Source organism: Octopus sinensis, linkage group LG6 (genome assembly GCF_006345805.1).
Source record: "Octopus sinensis linkage group LG6, ASM634580v1, whole genome shotgun sequence".
Classification (NCBI taxonomy): domain Eukaryota; kingdom Metazoa; phylum Mollusca; class Cephalopoda; order Octopoda; family Octopodidae; genus Octopus; species Octopus sinensis.
The window spans coordinates 74,134,734-74,150,044 of record NC_043002.1 but is presented as its reverse complement, the minus strand read 5'-3'; the positions used below and the strand labels follow the sequence as shown (position 1 = coordinate 74,150,044).

Genomic DNA, 15,311 nt, shown 5'->3' with positions numbered 1-15,311 from the left:
AAGTTGGTTTAAATGACAACATAAGAGCTCTTTGTCACTTTGAAGTTTTATTGATTGATTGTCTGAAGTGTAGGCTGTGTAAAACAGTAATTTTTTGGTGGTTTATTTGTATCTTTCAGCAATTTACATTGAATTCTATTACATTGACCTAACTATTCTAGAAAAACCTGCTACTGTTATTGGAGTTACCTTCCCTTCTCTGCCTAAATCATTGTTTCTTATAGGGACACAAAGTTGGTCAGTACAAGTGAAGTCAGTTTTAATAAGCCCTAGTACTTGGCTTGTAATTATTTTTTCAATCCCAAAAAGAAGAAAGGTAAAGCTGATCTTAGCAAGATTAAAACTTAACATATAAAGATATCTAACTAAACACTGCGAGAGATTTTCTCCAACTGTTTACCAGTTCTGCTGCTTTGCTCCCCTTTCTACTGCCCCTTTCATCATCCTCATCATTTAACGTCCATTTTCCATGCTGGCATGGGTTGGATGGTTTCACAGGACACAACCAGCTGAAGGGCTGTTCAGGCTCCCTGTCTGAAAAGTATTATCTCATAGATACATCTTAGAGTTAGCAAGATGCTAAGTCTAATGTTATCCAATAATAAAACCAATGATAGATATTGGATTTACTTTAATATGTCTGCTAGTATGCCTCCACACATGTTCACCACTCACTGCATTTCCTATTAACCCTATCTCTATCCACCTGTCACTCGTCTCTCACACTCCTGCGAACTTACTTACCCATCCATATCACTTATATTCACCTTGCTGTAGCTTGAGGATACACCCTGACACATCTTCACAGCCTCCCTCTTTCTTTTCCCAGCTGGGGTAACCATGTATCTCTGCTACAGCAAAAGACTTGTTCTTGTCTTTGTCTATCTTTCTTTAACCTCTCATCACCTGGCAAAAAGCCATCTCCCTTAATACTACTCCCTTCAGTAGTTGAGGGGTCTTGTCTTTCAAGTTACCAAGTGGCCTTACTAGTGCCAGTGCTTTGTAAAAAGCACCCAATACACTGTAAAGTGGTTTGTGTTAGGAAGGACATCCAGCCATAGAAACCATATCAAAACAGACATTGGAGCTTGGTACCATCCTGTGGCTTGTCAGCACTCGTTGTATTGTCCAGCCCATACCAGCGAGGAAGATAGATGTTAAATGATGATGATGATGCTTGTTATTATCTAAAACACTATTAAAATATCAGATTTAATTAATAGTTATATATCACTACACACTGTAACATTGTTATATATATCTTTTTGATTTTAGGGTCTTTCTCTTCCAACTCCAAAAACAGTCATGAATTTGGTAATTGTGTCTTTTATCATGATGATGATGAGACATTAGCTACTGATGTTGTTGACCAAATTTCCAAGGTATCAAAATGTATGCTATATTCGGAGATTAAGACAAGAAAAAATAACTTTTTTGGGCATTTAAGTGATATCACACAAAATTGTACTTATATTATTTTGCTCATAACAGAAAATATGCAAAAGGATGAGCAAACTCAGCATCTGAGAGATGAATTAATTCGAATTGCACCAAAAAAAATATTTATTATAACAAATGGAGAAGTAAACACAAACGATTTTGGAATTGCTTCTTATAGAAAAATAGATTGGCGAATACCAGACAAAGATAAAGCGAGAAAAATCCAAGCATATTTTAAAGATACAGAACATGAAATAGCATCACAAGAACCACCTAAACCCATCATTTATATTGCAAATGCCATCATGCAAGCAGGTAACAATAATGTAGTTAATGTAAGTAAAAATATTATTATTTTTTTTTTTAAGTTGTTGTTTTCTTTTTCTTATTTGCTGGTTTCAGTCATTCAACAATGTCCATCCTATCTTCAACACCTTGTTAAGCAGAATGACCTTAGAGCCTATTTTAAGCTTGGTACTTACTGTATCAATTTTTGCTTGTTGAATCACTAGGTTACATAAACAAATGTAAGCATGGCTACAGACATCAATGTACACTGTGTGTATGGCAATTTGCTGTGCTTGAGAAAATACATCATGCTAAATAAAATCATGGCTATCCACACATACAGGCACGTCCTTTATGGCCATAAAGCCACTCCCTTCTCCCCTGTCCTCTGACAAAACTCACCACAAGTCATCTCCCCAAAACACCACCACCCACTGCAGGCCTCTAGTTCCTCTTACCATCACTTGCTATCTCTAAATATCTCCCCTCACATGCTTATGGAACATCTCTGTCCCAACTCTACTACTTATACTCCCCTCCACTGTTCCCTATGCATCAGCTCTCACTCTTATTGTCTCTATCTTTCTCTCTCTCTCTCCCACCTCTCTCCACTTCCTTACCCTACTGGGTTAGCCAAGTATCTTCTCTGGCAATCCCATGTTGGTGGCTCATAGAAAAGCACCTATGTTGGTGTCATGTAGACATACACCGTGTTGGTGCCATGTAACAAGCACCCATGCCAGTGCTGTGTGTTTGTGCACCCATGCTGGCTCTATGTAAAAAAGCACGTGTGCTAGTGCCACAGGAAAAGGTACCCACGTTGGCATCACATGAAAAAGTCCCCATTCCAGCTTCATGTAAAGAGCACCCAGCAAACTCTGTAAAGTGGTTGGTGTTAGGAAGAGCATCCAACCATAGAAACCTTGCCAGAACAGATGACTGAAACCTAGTGCAGCCCTTCTAGCTTGCCAGCTCCTGTCAAATTGTCCAACCCATGCCAACAGATGTTAAATGATGATGATGATAATTCACACACACACACACACATATATCTACACACATACACACACACACATATTGTGCATGTAATGTGTATGTTTGAGGACAGCTGTATAAACAAGTGCATGGAACTTGCAAAAGAGGGAGAACGAAGAGAACATGGGAGGAAAAAACAAGGGCTGATCTCCAGATACTGAACCTCACAGAGGTGATGACAATGGACTAGGCTGACTAGTGATGTGAAGTTCTTGAGAAGATCCATCTACCTCAGCAAAACTGAGTTCTGCAGGTGTTGTGTATTATGTGCTCACCACTCAAGTTATATTGTTTCATTTTCCTGCAATAGACCACACTACAGCTCGTCATGCACTATGCCTGTCTCTCCTCAACTCCTACTCCTGCTGTATGACTTCTCTTTGTCCTCCTCCTCCTGTCAACTGTATCATTACTCTCCTACCTCTGCATATCCATCCCCCCCATTCATGACTCATTGGTTATTACCCTTTAATCCCAAGCAACTCCTTTTATAGTTGCACAAACTGCCTCTCCATCCCTTTGTTTTCTACTCCTCTTACAATTTTGCAATAACCCCACCCACTTATGCTTACTTTGTACCTCATGGAGTATCCTAGACACCTCATCTCTTATCTATCTCTTTGCAGTTCATTCTGATCATTCTCTCCCTCCTCTACAAAATGTGAGGAAACAGGTAAATCTTCTACAAGTAGCTACTCTGCCTCCACATCTCTCATACTCTAATCCCACTTTTCCTAGCATAAAACCAAACACCCCTCCCTCAGGGTTCATAGTCTTGCAAGGTGCATGGCAACATCAGCAGCACTGGTTTCACATAAAAAGCAACCAGTATACACTGTAAAGTCGATTGTGCTAGGAAGCAAACATTGAAGCATAATGCAGTTCTTGAACCCATTGGAATATGTCAAACCATCAAACCCATCTATGCCAGCTTGGAATAAATGATGATGAAAATTATATATATATATATATATATATCATCATCATCATCATTGTTTAACGTCCACTTTCCATGCTAGCATAGGTTGGATGATTTTGACTGAGGGCTGGCGAACCAGATGGCTGCACCAGGCTCTAATCTTGATCTGGCAGAGTTTCTACAGCTGGATGCCCTTCTTAACGCCAACCACGCTGAGAGTGTAGTGGGTGCCTTTTACGTGTCGCCGGTACGGGGCCAGTCAGATGGTACTGGCAACGACCTCGCTCGAATTTTTTTACACATGCCACTGGCACAGGTGCCAGTAAGGCGATGCTGGTAACGATCACGCTCGAATGGTGCCTTTTATGATGTTCTTGGCATACTACTAGCAGGGGCACGTACCAGTAAGGCGACGCTGGTAACGATCACACACGAATGGTGCCTTTTATGTGCCACTGACACGGAAGCCGGTTAGCCGCTCTGTCAACGAACACACTCGTATGGTGCTCTTTGCACCCCGCTAGCACGGATGCCAGTCATCGAATTTGAGTTTAATTTTGATTTCACTTGCCTCAACAGGTCTTCGCAAGCAGAGTTTAGTTTCCAAAGAAGGAAAATGTACGCACAAGTGGGCTGGTTACGCTCCTGGCATAGGCTATGAGGTTATGGTATCATTTGGCTTGCTGGGTCTTCTCAAGCGCAGCATATTTTCAAAAGTCTCGGTCACTAATCATTTCCTTGGTGAGGCCTAAAGTTCGAAGGTCGTGCTTCACCACTTCATCCCAGGTCTTCCTGGGTCTACCTCTTCCACAGGGTCCCTCAACCGCTAGGGTGTGGCACTTTTTCACACAGCTATCCTCATCCATTCTCGCCGCATAGCCATACCAGTGCAGTCGTCTCTCTTGCACACCATATCTGATGCTTCTTAGGTCCAACTTTTCTCTCAAAGTTGAGTATGCACACTGACATTACACATCCCTCGTATCATACTGGCTTCATTCCTTGTGAGCTTACGCATGTCCTCAGCAGTCACAGCCCATGTTTCACTGCCATGTAGCATGGCTGTTTGTACACATGCGTCATACAGTCTACCTTTTACTCTGAGCGAGAGGCCCTTTGTCACCAGCAGAGGTAAGAGCTCTCTGAACTTTGCCCAAGCTATTCTTATTCTAGCAGCTGCACTTTCAGTGCACCTTCCCTCGCTACTGACTTGATCACCTAGGTAATGGAAGCTATCAACTACTTCTAGTTTTCCTCCCTGGAATGTGGCGGAAGTTGTTCTCTGTGCATTTTCAGAGTTTAATGCTCCCAAGCATCTGCCACATATAAAAACTATCTTCCCAGTTAGCTTTCCTTTGATATTATTGCACCTCTTATGTATCTATAGCTTACACTGGGTACATCTTATAGAGTTTTTACCTACGCCTCTACTACAGATTGGGCAGGGTCATCTACCTGAAGGGATTTGTGGTTTGCCTGCCTTCGTACTTATTAGGACTTTGGTTTTAGCTAGGTTGACTCTAAGGCCCTTTGATTCTATATACACCCTATATACATACCTACGTATGTATGTATATAGGGTGCAGTGAATAAACTGTTGTCTAAATTATGCAAAAATGAAAAGAATGACATTTCATTTTAACAGATATATTTACCAAAATATCTTGAAATACTAGAGAGTAAATTTATTCAATAAAATCGCTATTGGCTTCAGCCACGGCCTCTCCGGCAACTTTTCTGGACGGTTTCCTTGTTTAAGTTGGTGTCATAATCTTTGCCTTCAGTTCATCTTTAGTGTTACAAAGGGTTTTGTTGGCCTCTCACTCAACTGCGCCCCACATATAGTAATCAAGGTGGTTGCAGTCTGGGGAGTTAGGTGACAAGATGTTAGTGATGGTGTAGTCACAGAAATTGTCTGACATCTATATCTGGGTTCTCCTGCTTGTGTGGTATGATGCAGAGTCCGTTTGCCAGGCATAGTGTCTTCCAGCAGTACTACCCCCTCCAGGCACTTGATGTAGGCTTCTGTATTGAGTTTGAGGCCACATGGGAAGATGAATGGAAGCATAACTTCACCATCACTAATGATCACTCCAAACTCCATGTTGTTGACTGGGTGTTTGATTTTTATCACTCTCAGTACATGTCCTGAGATTGACACCCAATCATTCTGAAATGTTCATATTGGAGCTTCCAGTGTAAATGCCAAGCAGCACAGCATGTTCTTTCCAAATTTCTGGCTGAGTGAATTGCATTGTGGTGCTGTTTTTCTCACAGACTGTGCCCAAGTGACCCTACTATACTGTGTAGTTGACAAAATCAAAAACAAACAATGTGCATACACGAAATTAAAAATATAAAATGGCACCTATTTATCCATTGCACCCTGTATACTTGCAACCCCCATCCCTTATTTCATTCATCTCTTGTCAATGTTACCTTATAAACAATATATATTGAAACTGTATTAAAATTTCTCATTTAAAAAAAACATTATCTTTGAAAAATTAGAATTTATTGTTTTCCATTTAAATTTGTTTATATTTGCTTTTATCCTGATAGTTTGTTTTGGCACTCCATCATTACCATCTTTATCTTGTTCCCAACAACTCTTTCCCACTCCTACATAATATGTGGTAGCCACATGTCTCCTCTACAACAAGACACCTCTGCTTGTCCCTCTATCATATTTTAGCTTTTTAATAGTTGGCATAAAGCTACATCCCTCTCTTGAATATCCGCCACCACCCTATTTAGTAGTAAGAGCTTTTTCCTTTTCTTTTTTCCCTATTCCTTTTCTATCTTGCAAGTTGCTTGGCAACCTCACTAGTGCCATTGGCATGAGAAAAAGGATTCAGTAAGCATTGTAAAGTGGTTGGCCGTGAGAAAGAGCATCCAGTTGTAGAAACCATGCCAAGTTGACACTGGAGCTCAGCACAACCATGTGGGTTGACAGGTCATGTCAAACTGTCTCATACATGCCAGCATGGAAAACAGATATTAAATGATGATGATGATAATGATTAAATATATACCCATGCTAGCATGGAAAGCGGACGCTAAATGATGATGATGATGATGTATGTGTGTGTGTGTGTGTGTGTAGTCAACGGATGAGATCCAGAGATTCTCAGTATAGAAAACACTTCGTAGCACTCAAATGATTTGAACTTAAACTCTGATGTCTTTATGAGGGACCAATTTCCCAGGGTAAAGAGTGGCTGTAAGGAGAATCAAGGTGAGTGGATATGGAGGCAATTATACAGATAAACAAATTAAATATAACAGCTTGGGTTTGATATACAAAATGTAAGAAAGAAAACAAAGACTGAAGACTTTCAGAGAATGAATATTTAAGTATAAATATATAGATATTTATATTAACAGATCAAACTTATACAGTGTACATATGACAGAGAGGATTAAAGGTAGAAAGGTAAGGTGTTAATAGTCCAACAGCTGCTTCTGGGGTTTCAGAGATCCATTATAATAACTCCCTTATCCCTTTTCACCCATCCCTGCCTCAACACTCCTCACATCCCCACCAAACCTATTTCCTCCCTCTAATACTGCTTGCTCTCCACATTTAATCATTCCCCCTTTAAACTTCTCTGCATTACGATCTGAAATGTAAGGTCATTTTCTAGCTTGATGACTCTCTCTCTCTCTCTCTCTCTCTCTCTCCCTCCCTCCCTCAGTGTGTGTGTTTTTTTTGTGCAGTCATTCACACATGTCAAGATTGAACCTCTACTTGCACACCATTGTTACTTTCTCTCGACCTTCTTCAGTATTTCTTAACTCACCTAGTTAACAATAATTATAAATTACAACAAATGCATATTTTGAATAGCCTCGGCACTGCTATTTATTGCTACCCCTATTGGTAACCCTTCCATTCCTCTAATGCATTCATAGTCCTGCTTCTCTGTCAGTTTTTTAGATATCACATTTACATCTTTAGTTTGCTTGTCATTTCTAAAGTCCACAATCTTCTCTTTTGCCACAGACTGTATACGGCAACTTCCCACACAAAATTTAAATGTCATGTACTTGGTTACTAATTTGTATATTGCTATGTTGTATTTTATACTACCGGACTGAAAATTGCCCTCTTTTAGATTTTGAAGCTCCTTGACAAACTACCATGAGAATTAGGTTATTATTTTCTAAAGACATTTTGTTCTAAACCTTTGGTTCTTGTTTCTAGAATTATAATGCATAATACTTACTGTAAATTTTCGAGTATAATCCGCATTTTTTCCCCAAAAATTTAAAGGTCAAAATCCCTAGTGCGTATTATACACAAGGTTAAAAATGAAAATTATTTTCTAAGAAATGTTCGAGAGTCTATTTGCTGTCCGGCAATGTTTATTCAGACGCATTTTGTGATGTCGGGTGTGAAAATACCTTAAGTTAAGCCTGAAAGCAATGAAGTCATAAAAGAATCATCCATAACTTGCAGTAAGCAACATTTATTAAATGTTATTACTGTTATTTCTTTATTTTCTGCAAACAAAATGCACAAAAATGCTACACATTTGCATTATGTTATATATACAATAATAATAAAGGACGTTACCGTATACATTTTTACAAACCAAGGACGTTATATAAACCTCCTTGATTCAAGTTAGAGAAGGGATGTGTATTATACACAAGGTTTAGGATTTTCAGAGGTACAGCCCCATAAAAATCCCCTGCGGACTATACTAAATTATCGATAAAAACTATTCTAAGTCATTTATTTATGTTTCATTTTTTTCAGGTGTATGAGGCCACTGAGAAACCTAGAGGTAAGTGAAAGCAAAATCAGTTCTTCTGAAAGGATCACTAAAAATGTAGCACCTGTTATTCCATCTCAACTGCAAACCCAAACAGTATCATATCTAAACTGTTCTAACTTTGCTAGACTCTCTGAATTTGCCCAAATTCTTGAGGCTTCTGTTGTTGCTTGTATACAATGTGAAGCTACAGATATTGTCACCGTTGTATATACTTTTGAAAATAATGTCACTTAATAAACTTAGTAGGTAATTAGTAAACTACCAGCAAATTCTAGTACTTTCAACATTCAACAACTATCTTTTGATGGACCTGCATCTTTTCTTGTCTTAATGTCCTTAATTATTAACTTTACATGTATAAATCTTTATTAGATATCCATTCATATTCCTTTTTTTAGTCACCTCTTTCATGCTTATTTCTTTTCATTGTTACTGCGACTAAGTGTGCCATTGTCATGTCCAATACAATTTTATTATATGATATTCTAATTCATATAAACACAATATGCTTTTATTCAGAATAATTCATGATCTAATCACATTGAATAAAACGTTTTGAAACTCATTCATGTTTGCTCTTTTCTTCACTGAGTGAATCTGTCATCATATTTCTTCTGTAGCCTTCTGGAGTTACAGTGTGTAACATATTACATTCTTTTTCTTTGTCTTTTAGACTCCTACTTACCTTTTTATTGCTTTATTACCACACTTCCCCATCTCATGCCTTACTTCAATCAATGGCTGGCACCAAGTTCTTCTTGAGAAATCTTAAGCTATCCACTGTGTTATAGGTTTGTCTCCTCTTCTCTATCAAATACAAGTGGCAAACATACTCTTACAAGAGTGTCTTTCAACTTCCATACCATCTTTAGTGTTGTGACTTCTCTTCTATTGTTGTGACTTTATCATCACCATCGTTTAATAGCCGCCTTTCATGCTGGCATAGGTGAGACAGTTTGACAAGAGTTGGCCAGGCAGAAGCCTGCATTAGACTTCTGTAACTGTTTTGGCAGGATTTTTACAGCTGGATGCCCTTCCTGACACCAATCTCTCAGCAGAGTGGAGTTAGTGCTTTTTACATGGTACATGCACAGGCAAGGTCAGTTTTGGCAAAGTTTTTACAGCTGGATGCCCTTCCAAACGCCAACCACTTTATAGTATGGACTGGGTGCTTTTAATTGGCACCTGTACTGACAGGGTCATTAAGTACTTGCAAAACAAAAAAAATTCTTTTGAGAGGAGAGGAGGTGATCATGTGTTGGGTGATGAAAGGTTATAGTGAGAGAGAGACAGAAACAGGTGTCTTGCTGTCGAGGAGGTACAAGGTTACCCAGCTGGAGAGAGAAAGGGAGATCAGGAACGAAGACAGAAACAGGTGCGGTCGCAAAGGAAATACATGGAAGTGCAGGAGTAGGAGACAGCAGGATAGAGATGGTGACAAAGTGCCAGGCATACTCACGAGGGACAGGGATCAGAATATAAATGGGATGGTTGAGTAAAGGAAGAGAGAAATATAGGTGGTGGCAAGTGCCAGTGCACACCCTTGAGATTCGAATGCCATAATATAAGTGGCGGGATTTTGCGAAGGAAGTGTGATTAAAGAGAGCTGGTGGGGCGAGTGGCAAAGACCTGGGTATATATAGAGTCAGGGGAGCTACTGGATAGCAATGATACAGAGGAACAGGGCCATGCGGATAGGATTGGGGAGTGGGAGCCAGGCATAGTGCATGAAAGAAGAAATGTGAGAAAGAGAAGTGATGTAGAGATGTAGAGGCGCAGGAGTGGCTGTGTGGTAAGGAGCTTGCTAACCAACCACATGGTTCTGGGTTCAGGCCCACTGCGTGGCATCTTGGGCAAGTGTCTTCTGCTATAACCCCGGGCCGACCAATGCCTTGTGAGTGGATTTGGTAGATGGAAACTGAAAGAAGCCTGTCGTATATATGTATATATATATATATATATGTATGTGTTTGTCCCCCTAGCATTGCTTGACAACCGATGCTGGTGTGTTTACGTCCCCGTCACTTAGCAGTTCAGCAAAAGAGACCGATAGAATAAGTACTGGGCTTACAAAGAATAAGTCCCGGGGTTGATTTGCTCAACTAAAGGCGGTGCTCCAGCATGGCCGCAGTCAAATGACTGAAACAAGTAAAAGAGTATGTAGTTTAGTTTGTTGTAGTAGAGTGTGTGAGAAGTTTCTTAAGTGTGGGGGAGACACACAGCACTTCTAGAACTCAATTTCATTGACGTGGATGGGTCTTTTCAAGAGCTTCATATCGCCAGATGTCTTAGTCCATTGTCATTTCCTCTGTGAGGCCCAACATCCTGAGATCGGTCCTTACCACTTCATCCCATGTCTTCCTGGGTCTCCCTCTTCCACAGTTACCATCCACTTTCAGTGATTGGCACTTCTTTATGCAGCTGTTCTCATTCATTTGCATCACATGTCCAAACCAACGTAGTCTTCTCTCTTGCATGCTACATTTGATTCCTCTTATAACCAACTTTTCTCTCAATACATTGCACTTTGTCGTACATGCACACTGATGTTGCACATCTAACAGAGCATACTACCTTCATTTATCTCCAGTCTACATGTCTTCTGCATTCAGAGCCCATGTCTCACTACCATGGAGTATTAGCTGTTCACACACAAGCATCATATAGTCTACCTTTCACTCTGAAAGAGAGTCCTCTTGTTGCCAACTTACATCTAATTTATATTGGAATTCATCTAACTTGACAGAGACTTAATGGTCACTAACTTGTTAGAGAAGAGTCTTTCTAGTACCTACTTATCTAGAGAGAATTGCTTCTACTGCTAAAAAGGAAACCACATCTCACATAAGTATATATTTAGGACTGAAAAGTAAGCCATTTTGATCACATTCTAGTTGCTTATTATTTAAGATAAAGGGAGGTTATCAAAAGAGGATAGATTACCTAGTAGTAAAGATGACGCCAGTGAATGGATGGATACTAAGATTAATATACCATGCAATGGCATGCATTGATATTGAAGGATGTTTTTATGTAGGTGAATAAAAGTGTGTAGACTGGTGGTTAGAATGTCCAGCTCATGATTCTAAGATTGTGGGTTTAATTCTCAACTGTAGTGGAGCTGAGTTTTGGTACAGTTATCTTTCCATCCACCTGTCACATCCTAGATATGCCTCTGGGTCAAAGATGAGGGAGCCAAGCGGGTATTTATATCAGCTCACAACTACATAGACACCTAAACCAATTAGCAAAAGTATGGCAGGCACATGTTACTAAGCAATTGAGCTTGCCGAGTCTTCTCAAGCAGAGCATATTTCCAAAGGTCCTGGTCACTAGTCATTGCCTCGGTGAGGCCCAATGTTTGAAGGTCATGCTTCACCACCTCATCCCAGGTCTTCCTGGGTCTACCTCTTCCACAGGGTCCCTCAGCAGCTAGTCCCTCAGCACTTTTTCACACAGCTATCCACATCCATTCTTGCCACATGGCCATACCAGTGCAGTCATCTCTCTTGACTATAAATATTATATATAAGACATTAATTTTTAAAAAATGGTATTTATAACACATACTGGAATTAATTTTTTGTTTTATGTTTAATTTTTCTTTTTGTAATGTTTAACTATAGACACAGGTGTCTATAACCACATGGTTGCTTCCCAACCATGTGGTCTTGGGGGTCAGATTCACTGAGTTGCACTTTTGGCAAATGTCTTCCACTATATCCCTGGGTCAACCAAAGCCCTGTGAGTGGATTTGGTAAACAGAAAGCCCATTGTGTACATATGCATGCATGTGTGTGTGCGCACACGTGTGTGTTCATACATGTGCATTTGTGTGTACCCTTGTCTAACATAACAGTTTGGTCGTAAATGAACATCATTGTCGTGGAAGCAAGGTTGTTCGTTTCTAGCCTTCTGTGAAAAACATGTCTAGTTATGAGAAAATATTGCTTTGCTTGGAAACAGGTGATGGGAAGGGTATCTGGCTATAGAAAATCTGCCTCAATAAATTCAGTCTAATTCATGCAATCGTGGGAAAGTGGACATTAAATGATGATGATGAATTGTTAGTTATGACTCAATATCAACTCAAATTAGCCATTTGTTTAGTCTGTAGCACAGATAGTTTGGTGATAGTTGTTACTTACATCAATCTGTAAACAACGCGGTTGAAGTAGTCTCTCTTGGCAGTTGAGTGTTTTTAGGCTACCTCTATAGGTGGCGTCCTTTTAGCCTTTAGCTTTGGCTGCATGCCAAAAAGGATTCAGTAGGTGGTTGACTTTTAGCAAGGACAAACCTGTATGGGACTCTCTCAGCAGTTATGCCACACATGTGCCTTCAACACATTCTCCATTAGAACAATTAGCCCATCTCAAATGGATGATTATCTTTAAGGGTTATTTCCTTGAGTTCCACTTTTTGTTTTACCTGAAGAAAAGCCTATTGCTAATTACTAGGAGAATGTTGTGGCATGTTTGGAGATACATCTTCTGTTATTACATTTCTTGTAATCCTTGTAAAATTCCACTGGGATGTTTGAATCATGTTGGAATAAACTCATGTATTTATGGGAGCCCTTTAAGTGACTTACTTCCTTCTTGTGAGAAAATACAAGGAGAATTCGAAGGGAATGCGGAATGTCAGGAGAGAAAACTACATATCCAGCATGACTACTTGTTACAAGTTTACTTTCTAACAAGGATGATCCTGAATATTGTTAAAATGCAATTAAATCTGACTTGATAATGTTTAAGCCAAAATACCATCAGAGTTTTTTTTACCACTGAATATCTTAAAGTAGTTTATTGTGATATCCAGTAAACATGTTCATTTTTTCCCATTTGTTTAAGTTCTTTACTATATTATTTAAATTAACATGAAAATATTTTTATCATAGTGTCTTATGTGTTTCTTTTTTTTTTTTCTTTTTCTTTTTGTAGATCTAATCTTCCTCTACAAGTTCTGTTTTTACCAATTTTGAAATTTGAAAAATGTTTACCTCTTTTCAGATATAACAACACATTTTTTTTTTTGTCCTTGGTAGCAACTGTTATTTCTTGTTTGTTTACCCCTAGAAAGTATAAAAAATAGTTAATATTTCCTTCAAACTTTGCTTTTGTACATTTATCTAAACCTCAAAGCATCCTTCTCAACACATGGCTATAATACATCCCCACTCCTCCTACTCATGATCAGAAATGCACATATTGTCAGCCACTAAGGGACATGCTCAGGTGGTTATAGTCAAACCACTGACAAGCAAATCTGTGGTATTGAGCAGAATATTTGCTATATATATTTGCTATTTCAGCTGTTTGAAATGTAATGGAAAATAGATTAGTTTCAAAACATTGATGTTCAGGTCACAAAAGCAAAGTTTGAAGGGAATAGTGATCATTTCCTTTGATTTCTAGATAGAAGCAAAGAGAAACTAAAGACAAAATTAAAAAAAAAATGTTACACAGAGTAATGGAGTGCCAAGTACAAAGAAAGAAAAAGAAACAAATTTATCTGACAACCCAATAGATATTTAGATAACTAATTAACTTTTTTATTTTTTTTCCAGATATGAGGGAATTAATGAATCTAAATATGAATAAAATTGAACCAAATGAAGTTGAACCAAATAAGGTGGAACAGATTACAGCTGGACTGAATAAGACTGAACTGAATAAGGTCAAACCGAGTAAGGCTGAACTGAATAAGGTTGAACCGAATAAAGTTGAACCAAATAAGGCTGAACTGAATAAGATTGAACCAAGTAAAGCTGAACTGAATAAGGCTGAACCAAATAATTAATTTGAAAACATCCAAGCTAATTGAACAGTTTTCCATTATTTTATCCAGCTATCATCAACTTATCATAATATTATGCCAATTTTTAAGAGTACTAAAAGGTAGCAAGCTGGCAGAATCATCAGCACATCAAACAAAATGCTTAGCAACATTTTGTCCAGCTTTTTGTATTCTGAGTTCAAATTCTGCTGAAGTTGACTATACTTCTCATCCTTTTAGAATAAGTACCAGTTAAGTACTGGTGTCGATGTAATTGGACTTACTCTTTCCACTAAAATTACTAGCCTTATGCCAAAATTTGAAACCAAATTTTGGAAGTACTTTCCTCAAATATATTTAGTTCTTGATTATCTGACCAAAATGAGCTGAGAGTGTTTTGTTTGAATAACTGATCTGATTATAAAACAAAAGAAACCATACTGAACATAGTTACTTAAAAAAAAAATGTTGGCACAGTTTTTGCCATTCAGTTGCTAAAATTCATTCTTCTGCAGTCTTTCAAACCATTGCATCATGAGCCAAACACTGCAAAATCTCACTTTTCTATTTGAATGTCAGTGGTGTTTATTTCCATGGATATAGTAACAACAACAACAAATGCAATTACTTGATACATGCTTGGAGCATTTGTAGAGTAAATGAAGTCGTCACTGATTTTGCTACACTTTTAAATCCTTTAGAATTATTTGTTAAATTAATTCAACAGTTTAAACCCTTTTGATACCAAATTGCCTGAGATAACCCCTAGATCTATGACACAAACTCCCTATTGTAAAGTGGTCTAAATTAAAATTTTCCATAAAAATTTCGTGTTAGTTCATTTTTCAAACTCCAGTTTAATAATTTATTTTGCTAAATAACTTCTTTATTAATAAGGTTAATTAAAACAAAGGTTGAGTAGTTCAACAGGAATTTGGTAACAAAAGGGTTAATGTGACCAACTAAAATCAAACCGATGGACCAATCAACATGTGATATTTTGATAAATGTAGACAACAGATGTAATTAAAGCACCATTGTCGTAACGTTTTCATGCGTTCTTCAGTAAA

General features: G+C 38.4%; 1 protein-coding gene across 4 annotated transcripts in view; it reads left to right on the top strand.

The window, feature by feature from the left end:
* Nucleotides 1-15,311, top strand: part of LOC115213021 — a 25,952-nt gene extending 10,641 nt beyond the window's left edge. For 3 of the 4 annotated variants that reach the window (XM_029781919.2, XM_036504020.1, XM_029781918.2), the window contains exons 3-5: nucleotides 1,276-1,775; nucleotides 8,448-8,475; nucleotides 14,033-15,311. In XM_029781919.2, the coding sequence (XP_029637779.1) occupies nucleotides 1,276-1,775; nucleotides 8,448-8,475; nucleotides 14,033-14,265 (761 nt within the window). In that variant the 3' untranslated portion in view covers nucleotides 14,266-15,311. The remainder of the gene's footprint in view (nucleotides 1-1,275; nucleotides 1,776-8,447; nucleotides 8,476-14,032) is intronic. The other variant, XM_036504021.1, reaches the window with a different exon arrangement.